This window comes from Pristis pectinata, chromosome 21 (genome assembly GCF_009764475.1).
Source record: "Pristis pectinata isolate sPriPec2 chromosome 21, sPriPec2.1.pri, whole genome shotgun sequence".
NCBI classification, from domain to species: Eukaryota; Metazoa; Chordata; class Chondrichthyes; order Rhinopristiformes; family Pristidae; genus Pristis; species Pristis pectinata.
In genome coordinates this window covers 7,046,289-7,070,572 of record NC_067425.1, presented here as the reverse complement: position 1 = coordinate 7,070,572, position 24,284 = coordinate 7,046,289, and the positions used below count along the sequence as shown (strand labels likewise).

The 24,284-nt window shown below is 39.2% G+C and overlaps 1 protein-coding gene across 1 annotated transcript in view; it reads right to left on the bottom strand.

Moving 5' to 3' along the window:
• Positions 1 to 23,085, bottom strand: part of ulk2 (unc-51 like autophagy activating kinase 2) — a 78,627-nt gene extending 55,542 nt beyond the window's left edge. Inside the window, exons 1-4 of the mRNA XM_052035941.1 lie at positions 22,845 to 23,085; positions 21,962 to 22,070; positions 11,432 to 11,524; positions 9,689 to 9,730 (exon numbers count right to left, since the gene is read on the bottom strand). Coding sequence (XP_051891901.1) covers positions 9,689 to 9,730; positions 11,432 to 11,524; positions 21,962 to 22,051 — 225 coding nt within the window. The 5' untranslated portion in view covers positions 22,052 to 22,070; positions 22,845 to 23,085. The remainder of the gene's footprint in view (positions 1 to 9,688; positions 9,731 to 11,431; positions 11,525 to 21,961; positions 22,071 to 22,844) is intronic.
• Between the last annotated feature and the right edge of the window lie 1,199 nt (positions 23,086 to 24,284).

Below are 24,284 nucleotides of genomic sequence, written 5' to 3'. Positions count from 1 at the left end.
CTTAAAGCAGGATAAAATGTCGGTACAACATTGTGGGCCGAAGGGCCTGTACTGTGCTGTAGTGTTCTATGTAAAATAATAAATGTAATGAACCAGAGAGAACCTGCACTCCTGTTTATTCACTGCAGTATCTCATTAATATTCCAATGCAATGCTCTAAACAAACATCGGATCTGTACTCATCAGGAAAATATATTTCTTGTGAACTGGGAAATGTTGTTTTATTTGACTATTAGCCTAGAAGAAAATAGCTTTCAATGTTAGAATCCATGGGAATTGAAACTACCAATTTAAAGCCGAGATTTTTATTACTTGATTCTGCCAAAAACAGTTTATAGAAGACAGGAGGTTTGGGAGGAGAGGCAAGAACAACTAATTAAATTGAGAAACTGAATTCTGATTTAAAACTCGCATGCCTTGCAACAGTGAGGGAGAAAAAAAAGTCTCTTTTCTGTTACCTTACAACTCCATGCGTTGGGAAGTGTATGAGCAATTTTGATAGTGTCCTAAATTGCTCTGGCAAATTTGAACCAGTTTAACACTCTCCCGTGATAATTTAACTTGCAAGTATTCTGGATTTACCTTTTCCAAGTAATTTCCAATCTTATTCAACTCTACAAAGTACCTTCCATATCACCTAAGGAGCACAAAGCAAGTGCGAGCTAGATACAAGTCTTTTTGAATACCAGGCCTACAGGCAACAAATGCATACATTTTATGGGAAATTATCAGATTGCAGTATCAATTATATGCAGAATTTGTTAAAAGGGACTCATAAAATACTACCTGTATATTCATAACCAAGAACATCCCAATAACTCAAGACAAGCATGTTGATTAAAAGATCCTTTTAAGGGTGACATTGTAATCCAATAAGTGTGATAATATTCTTAAAAACAAATATTATACCACTAGTTTGAGTCATACAGTGTTAGTCATATACTACCACTGTGGATTATGCATGAAACAGGACTGAAACAACATTACCCATGACCATGGTAGTTTAACATATCTCATCCATCATAATTTAAACTGGTTTAACAATGGGACACTGAAACTTGTATTTTTCAGCCCTGAGCAAAAATTCCACAAGCTCAAACTACCATTGCCTAACCAATGTATCATGTAAAATTAGAACATTTACAATCCCAAAGTGCTGTTCAGCCAAACTAAACTTTCACTCTATCTTCACTTCATTACAACTTAAATTTTTTACACCATCATCCATCTCTTTCATTCCTTTTTTTTGCACTATTTATTTTTGTAATTTATAGTAATTTTATATCTTTACATTGTGCTGCTGCACAGAACAACAAAGTTCACGTCATACAAGTCAGTAATAATAAATCTAATTCTGTCTTTAGCTCAGACCATCTGATCATGAAGTCCTTATGCATACCTTGGTCACCATCTGACTCAATTGCCCAAATTCTTTTTAGGTTGATATTCTACATGCCACATATCTCAACTCATTCATGTAACCTATCCAATTTCAAGTTCAGCCTTCCCATTATACTTGCCCACACTGATCTTCAATAGTTCCTGTTAACCCAAACACCATGCCCAACATGTCTCATACTTAACTTTTCTTCCATGGGTTTAAATCTTCCCTCAGCTTCAATCCAACCCACATCTCCATCCTCATCCACCCACTTTCTCAGAACCCTTGCAGTATCTATACATGCCACTACGAAAGTCTTGGGAAATTTTACAGTAACAGTCCCCTATAATAGTAACGTTTACATTTATAACGCTGTCCTAAACCAATAGATAATTTGCCATAAGCTACTGTTACCAAGCACATCCATTCTTTTGTAATCCTATCTGCTTTATTTTAAATGTAACCTTCAAAAACCCCTGTAGCTACCTTTAATGTTTGATAAAATCCTGGCTGTAGTGGGGCAAAACCCTATTTATCAAATAAAAGTTACTACAAAAATATTTTTACATAGCTTGGAAGATAAAATTGAATTACTACACATAACATTTGGATATGATTTCCAAGAGACAGTTCAGAAGAATAACAGTTGATTCACTTGCTTCAATAAGTCACTGAAATGACCACCCAATTAGCTGCTGTGGTTACAAGTGCGGGATGAAATGGAAAATAAAATGCTTTCATATAGCACCTTTTCATATGTAGCAACATTCCAGAGCACTTTACATTTGCATAACTTGAAAAATGAGAGTTGAGAAGTAAAGCTGGATATTATGTACAATATAGTTCAACAACAGTTGAAGAAGAAAATAAGTTAACAATTGCCAAAGCAATGTTTCTGATTGACTGACTTGAAGTTTTCTTAAAATATTACAGATGCTGCACAACGGTAATAAGTTAATGTTCTGATGAAGGGGCTCCAACCTGGAACGTTGGCTCTGTTTCTCTTCCCATAAATGTGGCCTGACCAGACGAGTATTTCCAGCATTTTCTGATTTTATTTTAGATTTCCATCATCTGCATTTTTTTTTATTTTCAGCAACAACCTACTATAATGGGATTGGATTTTCAAACTTCCTGACAAGGTTCCACATCAGTGATTAGAAACCAGGTCTCAAAAAAACCTAGCATAGAACATGGGCTTAAAACAGATCACGTCCATAACAGAAATGTTTTCAAGCTTCAAAGAGGTCAAAAGCAGGGTTAACTAGGGCTTAGTATTGAAATTTGCTTTTGCTGAGCTGGGATAATTATGTCAGATAACACAGTCTGGATAAATAAAAAAAATCAGGAGATAGGGGAAAAGGGTAATAACTGCTGATAATAATAAGCTGACTAGTAGGATTTGACAGTACAAGACAAAGAGATGGATTGAGGACACTGGACAATAGATCAATGAAACCATTAGTACAGAGTACACTTGCAGAAAAGAGCTGATATGAATGACAAATGAACAGTGCTGATAATGAATTGATTTTGAGTTCATGGACTGTACTGATCCAGACACACTGAAATACTCTGTTGACTATACCATAGGAAACTAACCTAGGTACTGAAAAGTAGCAAGGACAAAAACGGTTACCTCAATTAGATACCCAAGCCATTATGAGAGGTTGCAGAAGTTTACATAGGAGAAGCACAAGTTTAAATGTGGTATGACTGAATTAATCAAGAACCATATTAAGGATTAATATATTATGGTTCACTTTGAAGTTCTTTTTGTTAAACTTTTTTTAACTTTCAAAAAATTTTGTTCATTTTGTTTACTAAACATTCAGCTATTCATATACAGCATCACTGGGTCCGTAAAAGAACAACTAAGTGCAAACAAAAGCTCGTAAATGTGTTACAAAACATGATGAAAGATTGGGGATGAATGCAAACTATTGCAGATGCTGGAAACTGAAATAAATACATAAAATGATGGAAACCCTCTCAGCAGTCAGGCAGCATCAATGGAAAGGAAAGCAGACTAATTAACGTTTCAGATCACTGACCTTTCATTTTGAAACTTGAAACAATGGTCCAGATCTTATGAGAAAATGCCAGTAGTTCTGCACTGACATGCCATCAGTTCTCTACACAAGTTCTTTCAAGTTCAGATGATGGCACAAGTGCCAAACTCCTGAAATTGCTGGCTACACTTTGTTGGCAATTTTCTTACTGCCTGATGGAATCCAGTGGCAGAGGCCAAACTTGCTACAATTCCCCTTCAGTTATGCTAGGGAATCTGCCCTTGAACTGGCACAAGTCTAACCTGGCATGAGAGAGGCAACTCAATTTATTTGGATGGAAACGAACACTTGCAGGGAAGTAAGTACTAGGGAATTTAATTTTTGTTGTATAGATTTAGCTAAATGTTTTTAGTTTGCAAGACTTCTTTCAAGAGAGAGTTTAGCATTTACATTTTGTAGTTTTTTCATCATTAATTATATTTAATATGTTTTGTAATAGTTGATTTTTGATTGTTTTTGAACATTTCTGAATGTCAGGGACAATCTTAACAATAGACTAAGCCAAGGAGTGTGGTAGCCTAGCTAAGTGGTAGTTTCCCAACTATTTCATGGATAGGTTTATTCTGTTCTCCCATCTCCACTCTTCCCATTCTCTCACACAGGCTCAGTGTGTTCTTCAACTGCACGATGACAACAGTGGACCTGCAAGAAGTAGGATCACGCTTACCAGGTAAATCAACAACTAGTACAGACAGCTCAACACTAGCAATAAATCCTGGTCAGTTTCTCCATAGACACTGCCTAACCTGGAGTTTTCCTGGCATTTTGTTTCTCATTATTGCTCCCACATGGATCAAATCCTTGAAATGAGTTTAATAATGTTTGTCCTATTACGCAAACTGGACAATTCATCTTTCACAATGAAAACCATATTAAGACAAGAGAATTAGCATTGGTCAGAAGCACTGGAAACAAAACTCTCCCCTTATCTTTCAGAAATTATAATTTTCCAAGCCAGCAATGGAATCCAATGCACTTAAAAAAACTAGGAAAAGGAATAAAACAGCACACATCCAGCTCTTTGACCTAATGGACAAAGAAACATTCTAAAACCAACTATGAATACTAGAAATATGAGCTTGGTGCTAATAAAACAATTCACTTGCATTAGATATGGCAACGTGTTTGAAAAGTTCAACCACGAACAACAATTATCCAACTCTACTGCAGCACCATAACATGCTCAAGAACTTTACTGTATCTGTAATGTAAAACATCTGTGTCATGAATTTCACAATTGGAATAAACAACAAGAGTTTTTAAACTCTGTTTTGATTTACACAATGCAGTTAAGCAGCATTAGAACCTTAAATTTATGAGCCTACTGTTGCAGCATTGGTAAAAAGTATTTTGGAAAACTATTAAGGCTTCTGCATAATGATCTTTTTTATATGTAAAAGGCAGAGAAAACTTGTAGAAAATGAGAAATAAACTATATTCGGCTTCTATCTGAACTTCAGATAGCATGGAGAGGTTGTTATGATAACAAACCAAGGATCCAAGCAGCTGCTGCTTCCAAACAATAGCCTTTAATAGATCTCAAGATCCATTTAAACCATTATTTGTCAGGGAGTGAAAGAGCATTGCCCTTAAAGGAACAGGCTAACAAATAAACACGTACAATAATGCTTCAAATTTCTGATTGCACAAAGGCACACAGGAGATTTGTGTTACATGCCGATTATACTTCAAATAAAATCAAAGGCTCCTTAATAGAAAGAAAGATTGCGAGTCATTTCCTGATTTTTTTTTAAAAACCTCTTTGATAATAATCAGAACTCTCCAAGACTTGGAGTTGGAAGTTTTATGTTGGTAACCTATACAAACTTCTCGTCACAGCTGGCTCCTAAGTTGACTTCAGGATGTGCCTCCTGAAACTGCTCACTCAGAGCCACACCTCATAAAGAGTCAAATTAGGCAAGATAGAGCTCCACTTTAGTAGTTAAACAGCACAACCTCACTCCAGATACACATCTCAAAAATCAATGGCAAGCTAATGTTCTATTAAAGAACTGGATCCTCTCAGTTAGGTTCCAGCTTTAGAATAATTGCTCAGTGTCCATTATTTACTATTTAACTTGTAGCATTATATAAGTTACATTCCTCGACATGAAGAAATGTAAAGCTGCCATATCATTTTGTAATCATTCAGCATGAAATGCATGTGGCATAGTTATAAAAGCAAAGTTGAAGTACAGTGGAACAATTATAAAGTGGATCAACTTCAATTCAAGTACCATAATCTTTGTTTTGTTTTATCACTGCCAGATAGATTAATACTATCAGTAAAAGTCCCAATTTCTGGTATTCTGGCTGGGAAACCAATAAGGAAATCTTCTGGAAAACTCTAGCAGCCATTTTGCTCCAGCAACCAGTATGGTTTTTTTTATAGTGCATAATGCAGTTTATTTTATACAGGTGAGCTGAAGAAACAAAATAAACTCCTCCTTCAATATTCTTAAAAATATTGTTTCCAGCAAGCAAGGAAGAGTAAAGGCTTACATAATAATCATGCTTTACTTTTTTCCCTCTCAGTTCCTGACCACTGTTTCCTGTTGTCAGAACAAGGCTCCTCAGCAGGCAATTTTATACTTTGTGTAACCGCACAACAGCAGGTACTGTTCTGGACTATTTGTAAACACTTTTACCTGTTATCAGATGCTGTGAAAAACTCCATCCAGCAACCAGCTGGTATCAGCAGTTCTTGGCCATTGACAAGAGGTTGATAACCCAAATCTATTCATAAATTCGACAACTCCCTTTTGCCAGATTGAAAGTCTCATAAAGAAATACTGCATGTGGGATTGACGGGTTATGCTTAGATTCCACATTCAGTTTGTAGAACTCCCCAATGTTACAAGAAATATTCCCTGTTGCTTTCATCAAGATAATTGCCACAATTTATCATCTCCTGAAAAGTGGATGACTGCCAGCTTCACCACTTCACACCACCAACATTGTGCAAATATAAATTCAGGTGCCTCGTTGACCATAGAAGTTTCCTCTCAAGTTTTTTTTATATATAAGCAAGCACTTGGCAATTGCAACGTCTATAATTGCTGATCTTAGGTAGTCACACATCAAAGTTTGGGAACATTCAAGTCACACAAGTACAAAGCATGAAAACAAACTGTTCATCTCCTTAGGTACTACGTGATGGTCTTTGAGCTCTCCATAGTCACACACGATGATCATTTAAGATACAACTCACATGTCATTTATTTTGAGAGGGCTGACTAGTTATTTAACTCAAGAACTACTTACTATTACTTTAACTTGGAGCTTCAAAACTTACTTAACACAAGTCCTAAGGTGGCATCCATCACTGAGGACCCTCACCATCCAGGGCATGCCATCTTCTCATTACTACCATCGGGGAGGAGGTACAAAGACCCACACTCAACAAATCAGAACCAGCTTCTTCCCCTCTGCCATCAGATTTCTGAACGATCGGATGAACCCATGAACACTATCTCATTATTCCTTTTTTATTGCACTATTTCTTTATTATTGTAATTTTGTGTCTTTGCACTGTACTGCTGCCACAAAACAACAATTTCACATCATCTAAGTCAGTGATAATAAATCTGATTCAGAATAAAGAATGTCAAGGTAACTGGATGATATTACATCAGAAGCACATTAGTTAACAGACAGTAATATTGATTTGATGGGTACCTGCAAGACCACATCCTCCCACCTTGTGATTATATTCCACCTGTCTCAATCACGTAGAATGTAATCAAAAATAAACCAACGTTGAATGTTTTTCTTTTGCAGGATTGCTCACAAAGGTGTGGTTACAATATATAATCCTAGGTTAATATCTAACACCTACTTAATAATGTTGCATATTTTGACACCCCTGTACCCTATATAAAAGTTTCAAGAGTATGAGCAGACAAAGCAAAAGGCACAAACTACTTGAAATTTGGTTCATTGTGCCAGGTGCTGAGAAAATATATCAGGGTGATGGAGTTTTTTTTTGAAAGGATGTTACTGTTAAAGTACATTATTCTATAAGACAGATCTTCTGACTTTGCTGGATCGTGGTGTCATGGCAAGAAGCTCTCCCTCAATGTCAGCAAAACAAAAGAGTTGGTCATCATCTTCAGGAAGGGGGGAGGAGGCGGTGCACATGTCCCTGTTTACATCAACAGTGCTGAAGTCGAGAGGGTTGAGAGCTTCAAGATCCTAGGAGTGAACATCACCAGTAGCCTGTCCTGGCCCAACCACGTAGACGCTACAGCTAAGAAAGCTAACCGGCACCCCTACTTTCTCAGGAGGCTAAAGAAATTCGGTATGTCCCCTTTGACACTCACCGATTTTTAATCGCTGCACCATAAAAAGCATCCTATCTGGATGCATCATGGTTTGATATGGCAATTGCTCTGCCTGGGACTGCAAGAAACTGCAGAGAGTCGTGGACACAGCCCAGCACATCACAGACACCAGTCTCCCCTCCATGGACTCTGTCTATATTTCTCATTGCCTCAGTAAAGCAGCCAAATAATCAAAGACCCTACCCACCCCAGATATCCTCTCTTCTTCCCTCTCCCATCGAGCAGAAGATACAAAAGCCTGAACGCACATACCACTAGGCTCAGGGACAGCTTCTATCCTGTTGTTAGAAAACTATTGAACTGTCCCCTTGTATGATAAGATGGACTCTTGACCTCATAATCTACCTTGTTATGACCTTGCACCTTACTGTCTACCTGCACTGCACTTTCTCTGTAGCTGTGACATTTTACTCTGCATTCTGTATTGTTTTCCCTTGTACTACCTCATGGCACTGTGTAATGAATTGATCTGTATGAACGGTATGCAAGACTGTATGAATTGGAATCGGTTTATTATCAGTACATGTGACAATAATAAACCGACTCCAATTCCAATGAGCAGATAGTAACTTGGCAAGGACAACCTGCATTTATTAAGATTCCAGATAAATTTCTTTAACCAAAGAAATTTAAGGACCGACAAAAGGAAAAAAAATTGATAAAAAGGTGAAATTGGGCAAACTCAATGTTAAATCACTAAAGTGAAAAGCAAAGAGTGAACTAATAAAAGCAAAAAAGTGAGAATAGAAATTAATTTTCTTTTTTAAATGAAATATTTTAAAATTAAACAACCTGAAGTCTCCATACAATTATTCACTTTCTGGAACTAAGTGAGTGAAAGCCATTAACAATTATCATGCTACTTAATGCGTACAAACTTAATTACTGGACAATTTCTACAGTGAGTTTAATTTACAATTTATAAAGTTGCAGCAACTTCATGAAAATTAAGAGGAGCTTAGAGGCAGAATGTCATTTCTAAGAAGATAATGACGACAAAGATAATGCTCTAACAACTTGCGGGAATTGCAATTCACAGGTATTTCATTTTAGCCAAAAGTTGCTGGCAAATTTACTCATTTTTTAATGACATCTCTGACATTTCCATATGCAGCAAAGTAAAATGTAATGTTGGTCAATGAAAAAAGTAATGTAGATGCTGGAAATCTAAAATAAAATCAGAGAATGCTGGAAACAACCAGCAGGTCAGGTTTTTCCCTCTTTTGTCCAGTTCTGATGAAGAGTGTAGGACTTAAAATGTTAAATATTTCTCTTTCCACAGATGCTGCCTGACCTGCTGAGTGCTTACGGCATTTTTTGCTTTCACATCCATCAATGAAGTTTGCAATGTTCAGCTTGCTGAAGTCCAATTCTTTAGGAAGACGTGCTTTGCTTCTACAAGGATTTCTTTTAGGTTGTGCAATTTACAACAAGTATGTTTAAGTACATGTAATGGTTTATAACTGGAGTTAAATGATAGAATTCAGGTCAATGATTAAGGGTAACATGGGACAAAATACAATTAGAATGAATAATACATGCACATTTTATAGCTGAATATCTGACATTATTCTGATCCCATGCTCTGCTATTAAAACACTGATGTAACTAACCTTCTTAATAGTACACATTATTAAGAATGGTCCTGATTTTAAAGAAAACACATCTTCCAGATAAAAACTGAAAAAGTAATTCTTTCCTTAATAAACTAATACTATACAGTGCTGAAATTCCTAGTAGTAAAATCAATTTGACTTATGTCCATAGTTCTTAGGCACATTCACATTAAATAATTTACATACTCAGCTAGCTCTGGCGTTAAATAATAGTTATAATAAATTCTCTTTGAAAGAATCATTAATGAGTGAAAACAAAACAGAATATTATCTTACCTGAACATCATAAAGTGCAACGATGTTTTCATGTTGAAGCTCCTAAAATGAAGAGCATATAATCATCTTTGAAATTATAAAGCTACATTACTATCAATAAATGTGTCCTTCAGCTGTTGGAACAGGATACAGTTGGACCTTTCAAGTCTCCCTTTATCTTTCCCACAACAAAGTTATGTACCAGACATGGCTGAAAACTCTCCCTTGCTACTAGTTACCATGTTCCAAACATTTATAAACAAATCAACAACTAAAACTATGAAAGGCATACAAAATATATGAAAGAATTCAAAGCTTTGTTTATATTTAGAACTGCATCCCACTACTTTGGGGAAATAAGGCCAAAAAATAAATCACAATTCATATTAATCTCACTGTGTACTATGAAGATGGATTATAGTCAAAAATTCGGATGAAAAATTAGATTAGATAAGATCTTTATTAGTCACACGTACACTTGAAATTTTTGAAAGAAAAGTTATAAAGAACACACAAACTACAGAAGTGGCTGAACATGAAGAATGTTTACCCTGAAGTATCCAGTAATTTCAGCCCTGCAAACATTCTACCAGGACTGCAAAGAAAAGTGGTGGTGGCGGCAATGGAAATACAGTAATCTGGCCTCCACAGCGCTAGTGAATTTGGCTGTTCAAACTATTTTCTTGGCATCATACTGATCACTCAACAGAGTTTATCAGTCATGGTGAATGTTACTAAGCAGCTACTTCTGCAACTTTTTAAATCTAATTCATGTGGAATCAAAATCTTGGTGGGTGTCAATAAAACACTAGGCATTGATATTGCAGAAAGGCAAATTTTCCTTTGAAAATGACAGCGAGAAAGATTAAACACCAGGTAGACATTTGTACCTTTATTTTCAGTGTAATTATTGTTCCATTTATTGCTATGTTTACAATTGTGGATTTGGCAAGGAATGTGAAAACAACAAAAAGGTGATTATAAAAGCATCCAAAATGGGGTCCTGCATATAGCATAAACAGTGGAATGGGGAACTGAATGGAAACAAACCATAAGCCATTCTGGCTTCAAGTATGAACTTTTGCAGTACTGAATTTAACTACCTTCAAATGCCAGTATTAGCTAACTAAAAGGTGAAACTGAGCAATAATCACAGTACTGCTAGCGCACTTGGATAATAAAGTCACATCACATGCTCAATATTACTCAACCAACAAAATCGGTCGCAGACTCCTGACACTTGAGTCTAAACGTCAGAGTGGACATTCAGATTTAACTATTGGCGGTTAAGGGTGGCACAGTGGTGCAACAGGTAATGCTACTGCCCCATTGCCTCCAGAAACCTAGGCTCAATCTTGACCTCAGGTGATGTGTGGAGTCTGCATGTTTTACCTTGGAGCATATCGGTTTCCCCAGGTGCTCTGGTTTCCTCCCACATGCCAAAGATGCGTTGGCTGATAGGTTAATTGACTATTGTAAATTGCCACAAGTGCAGATAAGAAAAATAAAAATGGATTAATGTATATGGGTACTTGCTGGCCAGGAAGGGCACAGGGCCAAAGGGCCTGTTTTCTTCTTTTTGTATGGCTATGGTCTGCAAATCAGGATCCAAACTTGACAGTGTTATCACTGCATTGTTTTAGTACAATGGGATGGACAAACAATTTGCGTGTTTACATTTAGAGAAACCCAAAATCCAAGTATTGACTGCAATTTATCATCTTTACTATCTGTTGACAAGTCAAACACAAGAAGAGGTCATACCTTTAATATCTTTATTTCTTTACCCAGCAAGATTTGAGATTTTGACAAATTTTTCTTGTTTATACATTTCACGGCTACTTCCCAATCCGATTTCTAAGGGAAGATAAACAAAGACATTTATAAAAGCAAATGAGATTAAATTTAAACATGTAGATCAAAATGTAACATGTTCCAACACATTGCACAATATTAATTTTCTTCACTTAAATAACATGAAAAGAAATTAGACTGAACAAGACAGCATTAATAATGGTACATAGTCGGATCTCACTGAACACCTGCAAAATTGTGCCAATACGTAGTCCTGAGCCTTTGGCACCATTTACACAACACAAAGCACACTAACTGAAGGGGCAAAGTCTTTGGGGACTGCAGAACTGAAATACCAAAACAAAAAACACATTAAAATTGGTTTATTCCAAAGACTAGTAGAGTTAAAGAAAACTAAAATGAGAAGTAATCGTTTAATGTGGAAATTTTACATGTTGTAATATTTCACAAAACTGCCTTTATGTTATGTCTTCAATGGATAAAACATTTCAAGAACTTCAGAGGCATCATTAACAAAACATGGCATTATGCTAAATAACAAATTATTGTCATAGGAGAGATAGGTTTTAAGCATCATCTTAAAGGGGGAGGAAGAAGAGACTTACAAGGAACCCAAGCACAGTTGTTGAGTAAATAATATCAGAGATGTACTGGATACCATCATTTGTGGGGCCAGGAGTAAATAGATTTTGGAAGGTTGTGAGCAGTTAGGGGCTTAGTGGGAGGGGTGGTTGTGGAAAGAAAGTTACTGTGTTAGGGTTGGATGAGAGCACAATTTGAAAGTTGTGAATTTTAAACCTGAGACACTGTCAGAACAGACACCAGTAAAGTCAGCAAGTCCAGGAATGAAAAGTAAATCAGAGTTGGTGAGCGTCGCAAGGCAAGGTAGAATTTCGAACATTCAACTTTATAGAGTGTGGAGAATGGGAAGCTAGCCAGGGATGATTCAAATAATCACCTTAAGGTAACAATGGTTTGGATGAGGGGTTCAGCACAATGAATTGAAGCCAGGTAACGTTACTGAGTTCACAGCTTTGATGAGGAATGGGATGTGTATCAAAAGCTCAACTCAGGGTCAAATAGGATGTCATGAATGTCATGACTGTGAATTGTCTAGATCAGTTACAGGGCCTGAAAGGAGGGAGAGTTCCCATCGGTAGAACTTGAAGTTTCAAACTCAACTACAAGTACTGTAACAGTCAGGAGAGGTCCTATTAGAATCATGTTATCAATTTGGAGGAATATCTATTCTCAGTGATTCAGTCTAAAGAGTTATGGTGACTGTGGCAAAATAGCTAGCGCATCTCAGAAACTAAGTAACTGTGTGCTTATTCATCAAAACCTGCCTACACAAGCACAGCAATATAATACTGTTCAATTTACTGAGAGCAGAAATGGGCTCCATACATTTTGTTTTCACTATAAAATCTCTCATTATCAGATACAACGACTGCCTTCTTTCTTTAAAAATTAATCAGGAAAAACAAAAAAAAAGTTTACAAGGCTGAACTAATAACAGCACAATGTTATCTTAACACTGCCCCACAATACTTCAAATGCAACTTCAGTTGACGTCATCATTCCATATCTTCAGAGAGTTCCCATTATTGCTAAATTGAATTGACTGCCACAAGAAAGCTGAGCCCTTTCTGGCCAGGCCTCCAAAAGTACAAAGCTTTCAACTAAGATAACTAATTTCTGTGCTATACATGCCTGCAGATCAGTATGTTGCACAAATCCCTCCAAAGGCATTTAGCTCATCACTGCAGTACGGAAAATGGGAACTGGCTAACACTGTCCTTTTCTGGTACCCCACTTTGAAATCCAGGTCATTAGAAAAGATGTTTCTTTTCCATGACAGTTTACATGAGTCATCACTAAAATCAGTTGCACATATAAATCAGTCATTCAAAGAAAAATGAGACCATATCGTATGAAATGTTCTAAAGATAGCCATAAGCCTACAGATTACATTTAACCTCTGAGAAATTATAAATTTCATTGAAGGTTTTACAAACACTAATCTGCTATACTGAAGTTGAGGAATATAAATAGGGTTGGCTACAAGGATCCCCAAGACTGTGTTCACACTTAATAAGATCAAATCCGATCCTGCACTTCATCCTCTTTCCCTAATTCCTATATCCTCTGAGTTGCTCCAAAAATTTATTGATACCAGCCTTGAATATACACTATGACAAAGGCATCTACAATTTATTTGGGGGTAGAGAATTCAAAGGTTTACAACACTTTTGTATTGAGACTCCTAGTTCCAGATTCTCCAGCTACAGCAAACAGGCTCTTGGCATCTACCCATTCAACCCTCAAAATCAATGAATGTCTTAATAAGGTCATCTTTCATTCTTCTAACTTTTGTATTTATAAATCAATCTTAATTCTGTTTCTTTTCATAAGACAACCACCTCATCTCAGGAATCAATCTAGTGAATCTACATTGCACTGACTCTAAGGTAAGTAAATTCTTCTTTGGATACTGAGGTAAAAACTGTACAGCACTGCAAATGAGATTTCACTAAAGCAATTTCAGCAAGATCACCTTACTTCTGTACACCAGCTCCCCTTGCAATAAAAGCCAAACTACTATTTATCTATCTGCACACTATATTTGGTGTGCTTACTTTCTGCAACTCATGAACCAGCCCATCAAGATCCCTCCGTACACTGACTTGTAAACTACAAGAAACTAAGGTATTTTTTCTACTTTTCTTAAAATGTTCCCACATTATACTCCACCTGCCATCTTCTTGCCTACTTACTTAACCTATCTACTCCCCTTCAATTCTTCTCATAGCTCACTTTTTCACCAAGCTTTGTATAGTCAGCAAACATGGATTTGCTGCACAATGCCTTTTCATCCAAGGCACTAACATAAATTGTGAACAGCTAAGGGTACAGTACTGATTTCTGTGACACTGCTCCAGTAGAAGTCTAAATGTTACCAGTTTAACATACAATTCCACCTGATTTGGCGCGCGCGCACACACACACACAGAAAAAATGTGAAACATTTACCCAACCATTCAGTTGAAAGCACAAACAAAACATAATTTAAATTATAAAGTCCATAGCTGCAGAGCAAATTGAATATAGTACAGACATTTTGAAACATTTCTTGTGCAGACCTCTATAGTTTTGACAAAAGGTCTCTACAAGATGTTAACTCATCCATTCACTCTGCAGATGCTGTGAAAGCTGCTGAATGTTCTTAGCATCTGCAGGCAATCTTACTCATCTAGATCTTGGTTTTATAGAAATAAAGATTCAATTTCAGTGCCATCACAATAAAGAAAAATGAAGAAAAGTCTTGCATTTGCCAAACATATCCTGCTCACACACTGGAAAGAAAGAAACTCTTTACAACTAATTTCCAAAGGGGCAGGGGAGGGGGCAGAAAAGAACTGATACTGTCAGGAATTTGCTATGTGGACATTTTAAGGCATTCTGTGGTTCATATTTTAAATCAAAAGGAACTGAGTTTCCAACCCAAAGAGCTCATAGTCTTGCCCCACCCAAGTTAACTGTTCTCTCAAAGGGCGCTGGCAAGGCCAAATTCATCCTACACCTGAAATTACTTCATTGGGGAACATTACTAATGATAGTGCTAGAAAATATATCAACAGCTGGCAAGAAGTTGTGGATTGGCAAACAAAATTAAGACATTGCGCAAGGGTAGACGAGAATTTTAAAGGTGAAGTAGTAGGATTAAAAATATGGAAGAAATGGCATTATTAGGGAGTGACAGATACTAAACGTATCTGATCTTGGGACACAGAGGTTACTCTGCACAAAATGGAATATGAAGTTAAAATATTAAAGTAAAAACAGGACAAAGATTCCCCACCCCCAAAACATTACAGTAATTTGTGAAAGAAATAGGAACGTTGCAGGATGGCGATAATCAAGAAAATAAAATTCATGCTCTAGTAACAGCATCATAAGAAAGCAAATCAATCATACCGCCACAATGCAAATTAAGAAAATTCTGAGTCCTTGCAGTGGACCTTTGCATTTGCCTGGTGCTGCTCATATGGAAACACAACTATCTATATACATTCTCACCTTCCACATCACTCATCTCCTTTACTATGTGTGTTACACTCTGCGTGGTAACTCTTTCTTAGGAGTTTATAATAGCCATAGGGTCATACACAAGATAGAATCAATGGGCAAGTGACATCCTTCACCATCTCCTCATTGAAAGACTGAATACTCTAAATTTGGGCACACCACACACAAATGAAGCTAGACCTTTTTTGCTTGTGAGGCCACCTCTAAGTTGCACACGCTCCTGATTTGCAAACATATCTTCCATTATTGCTGGGTCTCATTTCTTTAAATTTTTATTCAGTTTTCAAATCTGGGAATTGCTGGTAAGCTTAGTATTCATTGCTCATCACTGATTGCCTCTGACAAGATGGTGCTGAGCAGCCTTCTTAAATTGCTGCAATCTTCTTAGTGAAGGGTGGCAAGATGGTGAAGCATCAGTGCTGCTACCTCATAGCTCCAGGAACTGGGGGGACAATCCTGAACTCAGGTGGCCTGTAACCATATAGGTTTCTGCCAGCTGCTCAGATTTCATCCCACATCCTAAAGATGAGCTAGCAAGTTAATTCGCTACTGTACATTACCTTACTGTAAGCAAGAGGCAAAAAGAATTTATGGATCATGGACGGGCTTATAAGATAAATCATTGGACAACAGGGAAGTAAGAGGGGGAAATGAGACAGATGGAATTGCTCTGTTGGGAGCAAGCATGGAGCTGATGGGCTTCTTTCAGTGTCAAGTAAGGAAGGTCCTCCCACTTGTGCTGTTGGGATTTCCAGAATTTAGACCAGCAATATATTTCTGAATCAGGATGGCGTGTGACTTGGATGAAAACCTGTAGGTGGTAGTGTTTTTATGTACCTGCTGCCTTGTCCAGTTGAGTTTTTAATCAATCCAGAATGCTGATGGTGAGGATCTCTGTGACAGTAATACCATTGAACATCAAGGGTAGGTGCACAGACTCTCTTGCCGGACATGGTCATTGCCCGACATTTTAATGGCATGTTTATTACTTGCTACACACCTGACTATTCATAAATCCTCTCTAGATCTTGCTTCTTTTGCTGAGGAGCTGCAACCATCAGCAAGGTATCCCTACTTCTGTATTCATCATGGAAGGATAGTCTTGGAAGCAGCTCAAGATGGCTGGGCCTACAACACTGTTCTGAGAAACTCCTGAGGTGATGTCCTGGGGCTCCAGCAATCACAGCCATTGTTTTTGTGTGAAGTCCAACTCCAACCATTGGAATGTTTTCCCTTTGACATCCAATGACTTCAGTTTTAAGGTTCCTTAATGCCACACTTGGTCAAATGCTGCCTTGATGTCAAGGCTCTCACATCAACTCCGAAATTCATCTCTTTGGTTCGTGTTCAGACCAAGACTGTGATGAGGTCCAGAGTCTAGTGATCCTGGCAAAGCCTAAACTGGGCATCAGTTAACAGATTATTGGTGAGTAAGTGCCAGTTGACAGCAATGTTAATTACAGCTTCTATCACCTTGCTGCTGATTGAGAAGAGACTGATCCGGGCCGAGTTCATATCAATTTTTGTGAATAGAACAGAACTGGGTAATTTTCCATATTGTTGGGTATTTGCCTGAGTTGTATCTGCACTAGAACAGCTTGGCTAGAGATGGAGCTAATTCTGGAGTGCAGGTCTTCAGTACTACAGCTGGGATGCTGTCTGGTATTCAGTGCCCTCAGCCATTTGGAAATCCCTTACCTAAGAGCACTGTGGGATTACCATCACCAGAAGGACAACCGCAATTCAAGGAGGAGACTCACCATCGCCTTCCAAAGATAATTAGCATTGGGCAATGCCAATGACACCCATATCCAGAAAAATGAATAAATAAAACAAATCTACTTTTGTTTTCTTTCCAATTGCCCTCATGCTCTTAAATGTTACTAACTGTACTTTAGAACTGCATTACAAAAAGAATCCAACAGTGTAAAAAAAAGTAAATCTGAAGACAGTTACTGGGAGGTCAATCTGTAACAAGTTTTGTTATAAACATATTTTGTTGTGGTAAATGCAGATAGTGTTCAAACTGCAATACTTATCCAAAATCTCATGTTATGACAATTCTGTTAACTGCTCTATCTTTTACAAGTTTACATTAATTTAAAATATTGTTTCAACAAAGCCACTAGTAAACTGAAAAAGATATTTACCAGAATATTACAGAGCTGTACAGCAATGTCAGGCTGACCTCCCAGGTTTAGTACTTAAAAAAAATGGTTTCTTGTAACAGTTCAGACCTCATGGAAAAAAGTCACCATTAACTGATAATAGATAAAGCTAACTGACCCATTCTTTAAAATCCGTGAAGCGCAACCCACACTTCTGGCATAACCCGACAGAAGGAACTGCTGTTCCAAATTCTGCCTCATCTGCCCAAATACATAACTTTTGTGCTGTCCCTACTCCAGCGGTTTTGGTCCCAGTGCCTCGAGCAGCTTGAACTTCATTAGCAACACAATTTATGCACTCATACAGCTCATCTTCTTATCCTCCTAGAATTCAGCAGTACAGTGAGGTGCATCACAAGACAAATCGGGCACTTTTGAAATCTTCCTCTAGAAAAATCAGCTTCTTTCAAACAATCCTGGAGATGTAATAACATGGAGCTTACATGTACACTAGGAGGGGAGAATTATGTGTTGTATGCAGTGTCAATGTTCTCATACTAATCTTCCAACTGAAATGAGATATGGATAATCACACACAAGCAATTGCACCAGTTCTCTTATAATAGTAAAGAAAAGGTAATCTTGCTCAAGAGCAATTACTCTAATGAACACACTTTGGGAGCAGTGTAGTAGGCTGGTAATATCTTAGAGCCAAAGGAACAACAGCAATCAGCACTGCTGTCTCTCAATCTAAAATAACCAAAACCTTTTAACAAACAGACAGTGGTTAAATAAAGCCAGTTACATCAGTGGTAGGATTTTCTCCACCCAAAGAAGAAATTAAAGCAATTCTTGAAGCTTTTTTTATGGACAGGCTCTCCTATGCATTAACTGAAGGACAGGAAAAAAAATCACAAAGCGCAGGAGCAGGAATTAAGCCTCAAGTCAATTCTTCAATTATATCTATACCAACAAAAAATGGAAATACCACAAAAGAAAATAATTTTACAACTGTGAAAACTCACTAAGAAACTCAAAGAAATTCATTGCCCTTTTGAGGCAAACAATGAGTGGACAACCTTCTTCCATTCCAATGTCATTCATACATTTCCACAAGGAATTACAAAGTAGGAGCCTGCATCTCGGCCTCCTCCAGTGATTCCCAGACTGATAGATGCCTGTCCTCAGCCAATTCGATTCACTCCACATGATATCAAGAAAATGCTAAAGGCATTGGATACAGCAAAGACTATGGGGCCCTGACAATATTACAGCAATAGTACTGAAGATCTGTGCTCAGAACTTGCTGTGCCCTTGGCCAGGTTGTTCCAGTGCAGCTACAACACTGGCATCTATCTGACAATGTGGAAAATTGCCCAGATATATCCTGTCCACAAAAAGCAGGACAAGTCCAAACCAGCCAATTACCACCCATTAGTCTACTCTTCATCATCAGCAAAGTGATGGAAGGGATAATCGATGGTGATATCAAGCAGCAGTTGCTTTGCAACAACCTGCTCCCAGAAGCTCAATTTGGGTTCCGCCAGAATCACTCAGCTTCTGGCCTCATTACAGCCTTGGTCCAAACATGGACAAAAGAGCTGGACTCCAGAGGTGAAGTGAGAGCAGCTGCTCCTAACATCAAGGCAACAATTGATCAAGTAGGGCATCAAGAAGCCTTGGTTAACCTGGAGTCAATGAGAATCAAGGGGGAAAACCCTCCCCTGGTTAGAATCATACCTAACACAAAGAAAGATCGTTGCAGGTCAAATCATCTCAGCCAAAGGACATCTCTGCAGGAGTTCCTCAGGGAGTGTTCTAGGCCCAACCATCTTCAGCTGCTTCATCAATGACCATCCTTCAATTGTAAGGTCAGAGGCAGGGATGTTTGCTGATAATTGAGTAACGTTCAGCACCATTTGTGTTTCCTCAGATAATGAAGCAGTTCACATCCAAATGCAGCAAGATCTGGACAATATCCAGGCCAGGGTTGATGGGTGGCAAATAATATGTGCCACACAAGTGCCAGGTAATGACAACATTTAACAAAAGAAAATCCAGTTATCACCCCCTGACATTCAACGGCATTATCATCACTGAATCCTCCACTATCAATGTTAGGGGGTTACCACTGACCAGAAACTAAACACAATGTGGCTGCAGGAGCACGTCAGAAGATAGGAATCCATGGTGATCAACTCACTTCCTAATTCCCCAAAGCCTGTCCACCATCTACAAGGCTCAAGTCAGGAGTGTGATGGATGTAGTAAGAAATAACTGCTTTGTGTTTGGCATTTTCCCACCATTCCTGAGTTCTCAGTCCCAACATAACCAGAGTGAAACAATCCAGTCATTGCAGTGTCAATTCAGCATAGCTCTCCTTACATTAAACAATACAAAAGTATCTTCAACTTTTCAGATTTTGCCAAAATAATATCTTCACATGCAAATCCATGGACCAGAAAAGTCCCTGGAACAGTTCAACACAGGGCAGCCCTGGGGTCACTGTATTTGATCTCTACATATCTAGCCAAGGAGGTGACGTGGGGAGAAGAGTAAATGGTTATTGCCCTGGGCCAGCAATGGAAATCACATATAGAAAAAATTTGAGCTTGGCAGTGACTGCTCTCTTCATAACCAAACATCCTGTCAACGTACATCACCCAGGGTCACTTTTGAAGAACAGTCATTTGGCAGAAATACCAGAAACAACCAGGGCAACTACATCCCAATGCAAACTGCTACACTCAGGAAAAACAGAGACACTAACTTAATTTTGTTAAAAAGACTATACAAATCTTCACATTATACGTCATATATCTCCAACCATGCCTGGCAAAAAGACAACAACAGGAAGCCTACCAAACAGCAGAACAATTACTACTGAGTGTCAGTAGATTTCTCTCTACTTATTAGGAAAGCTTGGTTTGTTATCCTGGTATTGAGGTTTTCACAGTTGCCAGGCATCCTCCAGTACCTCACTTGTGCCTTATACAGGATCCCTAACAATGAGTGCTAATGGGGGGGGGGGGGGAGCTCACTGTAACTCAGTAAAAATCCTGCCTCACCCAACATTTCATCAACAGCACTGATCAGCCAACAATAACAAGAGCTCAAGGCTATGTGCTGCTCCTGATCCAGGGACTACACAGTCAATCAATAAAATTTTCAACTCTTGTCATTCAGTGAAATATCATCTTACAGTCATGGGAGGTAGAAGATGGCACTTCCTGTTTACTGTTTAAAAGTAATATATGCGAAGACTACTGCCAGATAGGACATTCAGAGTTCTTGTCACTTGCCCAAAATACAAGATGAAACGCAAACTCTGGCCCCTGTATTTAGCACTACAGAAAGTCACCCAGAAAGTAATGAGCAAGTTCTGTCAGAACACTGAAGTCAGCGGTGGGGGAACAAAAAAAAATGATCACACATTTCTGAAAAGTACACTGCATCCAATTATTTTAAAACAAAAAGGTTAATAATCACCAATGTCACGAGAGGATAAGAAATAGGAATAGGCCATTCAGCCCCTTGTGTCTTTTCTTCAGGCAATGAAATCATAGCTTATCTTTTACCTCAGCTCCACTTTCCTGCACTCAATTTTGATGTTGCTAATACCAAAAAACCTACCACCCTCTGTCCAGTAATATTGCCATCATGCCACAGATCCTGGAAATTAAACACCTGTGTGGCAGAAGTCTGTCTGTAAATGAATCCCTCCTCTTGTTATTGAGAGGCTTTTATTCAACTGTTTTAACACTCTGATTTTAAAACAGTAACACTGGACAATAAATAAAATTTAATACCATGCACTGATTTTTGACTGAAAATGGGATGAAATGGAAGGCAAGCAGTCAAGCACACTTTAGCAAATTGCCATCTATTATTCACGAGGCATATTGCACCACTGGAGAGGCAGCTACAGATGACAAAACACAAGACCACAGCAGTGAAAGACAGTCAGCAAACAGCAATAAGCAGTGAAAGTGTGAGTACCTGTCACAACTCCAGCAGCAACCGTGTACAACGTAACATGTACCGCAGAATGAGGTCCACCAAATATCTACCCGTGCATTCGCTAACATGCAACGTTAGATCCATACTCAGTATGTTCACACAGCATTCATTTGATTGTAATTTACAGTAAAATTGAATACCGTCACGAGTCTGCAAACAGTCCCCCTCCCAAAAAAAAAACGAGGAGGGTTCGAACACTGATGCCGGCTGAAGTTTGCAAAAGCACATTTAACTAACAACCCAGCAAGCGATGCATTATTACCTTCCTGTGGCGGCCTTTAAAGACCACAGCGAAGGCTCCGTGTCCTATGAGATCTTTCCTGTTGTACTCGAAATCCCCCACTACCTCCATAGCCGGCACTGCCGAGGGGCTAAGAGGAAAAGAAGAAGGACGAGAGACAAGTGGTGACTGACGCTGCTGCTGCTGCTGCTGCTGCTGGCAGTGTTTGTTGCTCCCTCATGAAATAAGCGGCACGGCAGAGCCCGGGCTTTCCAGCGAGCGGCACCAGCTGTGAAGGAGCAGCGGCGGCGGCTCTGCCACCATAATCCCATTCCACTGGCGCTCGGTTGCTGCGCATACTTAGCATTAATATATGCGTGTGTGTGGTGGGGGGGGGGGGGGGGGAGGTATATGCGTGTGTTGGATATCAAGCAGATGTGGAGGAATCTCTTTTCTCGCTACAGAGATTTTGCGGCATTTTTCTTTATTGTTTCTTTTGTTCCGGCAGCGGGAGGTTTCGGCGCTGATCCGCCCCGCTGCCCCGCAACGTCCGCCGTCGGCCGCCGACCAACTGACTGTGCGCTGCCGGCCCGCCGCAGCGCGCCTTATATAGCGCCGCAGCACACCCACCCACCCCTGCGTCACCGTCTCCCTGCCCCCGCCGGGAAAGAGTGCGGCTTTTCTTCGCCCCCCCCCCCCCTCCTTTTAAAGCGCTCGGCCGCGGTTTTGCCTCCCGCTTTCTGTCACCGATTGAGGAAATGCGACCAAACGCTGCTCGTCCGCGGCGGCGGCGGCGGCGCTGGTGGTGGACAGCGGGCGGGATCTAACGGTTTGTTTCTCCCTCCGCCGCCTCTTCTCCGCCCCCCCCCCCCGCTACCTTCGCACCGTCCGTTCAAAGCCGTATCGTTCCGCGCGGTTTGTTTACATGGTGCACGCGGCGCACTCCGTCCGGTGCTCATCCGCCGCTGACAAAATAATCCGCCCCTGATTCTGTTTCAAAGGAGAAGCCTCCAGCGCCCCTTTGACTGGAGCCGGTCAATCCACCGACCTGCTTCAGCGCGTTGCCGCATTCTGCGGGTGGAGCCTCGGGAGCATGGGGCTAAAAAGTCTTCGAGTAACTTAATCCAAGCGTGATTTGTTTTTTTAAAAGCGATGGCCTGTGTATTACGTTCCCTGCTTCCGTGCGTCATTTCCGGTGCTTATGTAAACGCGGGGTTTGATTGACAGGCGCCAGAGGCCACTCAGCCTTGGCATTGGGATATCTATCCAGTGGCTCCCTCTGGATAGGGCAAGGACACAAGAGCCAGTGTTAACAACTCTACCCCTTATCATCAGGCTGGGGCCTGCAAAGTCATCGTTCCTATTGCACAATTTCTAGGAGCAAACACTCAATTCCAAGTCACTCAACTTGATACCACAGAAACAACCACCCAATTCTTTTTGACACACTTGCCAGAATTAAGGCTTGCAACATTCATAATGCACAAGATAAAATGCAAAATCACAGCACAAGGGCAGCCATTAGGTTGTACTTTCTTACAGTTGTCCTATTGAGGCCACTGCTCCTTCAGCAACTCGCATTCATATGAAGACTTTAATGCAATAACAGGTGTCAAAGTGCTTCACATGTGTATCAGAAGACAAAATCCAGCCGAGGGTCACGTAACAGATTACTTGCATAGATGACCCAAAGCTAGGTCAAAAAGGTAGATGTTAAAAAGACTCAGACAGATGAGGGCGAGAGATTTAGAGAAAGAATTCCTCAAATCAAGGACATCTTTAAGAGGCAATGCCTCAAGAAAGTGACATCCATCACTAAGGATCCTCACCCTCTGGAACATGCTCTCATCACTACTACCATCAGAGAGGAGGTACAGGAGCCTGAAGACCCACATTCAATGACACAGAAACAGCTTCTTCCCCTCCGCCATCAGATTTCTGAATGGTCAATAAACTCATTGTCACTACCTCATTATTCCTTTTTTTTTGCATGAGCTATTTATTTTGTAATTCTATGTCTTTGCACTGTACTGCTGCCACAAAATAACAAATTTCATGTCATCTAAGTCAGTGATAATAAATCTGATTCTGAAATTGTATCCTAATTCTTCTGAAATCCATGGCCTTTGCAACCAAAGACATGGTTGCTAATAGTGAAGCTATTAACAGGGATATAAAACTAAGGAAAAAAGCAGGAGGAGGATATTTGGCTCTTTTTCATAATCTATAGAATTTTGGAAGATAACAGCCAATGCATCCACTATTTCCATGGCTACCTCTTTTAGTACTCTGAAATGCAGATAATCAAGCCCTGAGGATTTACTGACTTTAGCACCATTAATTTTCCAGCACTTTTTTAAAAAAC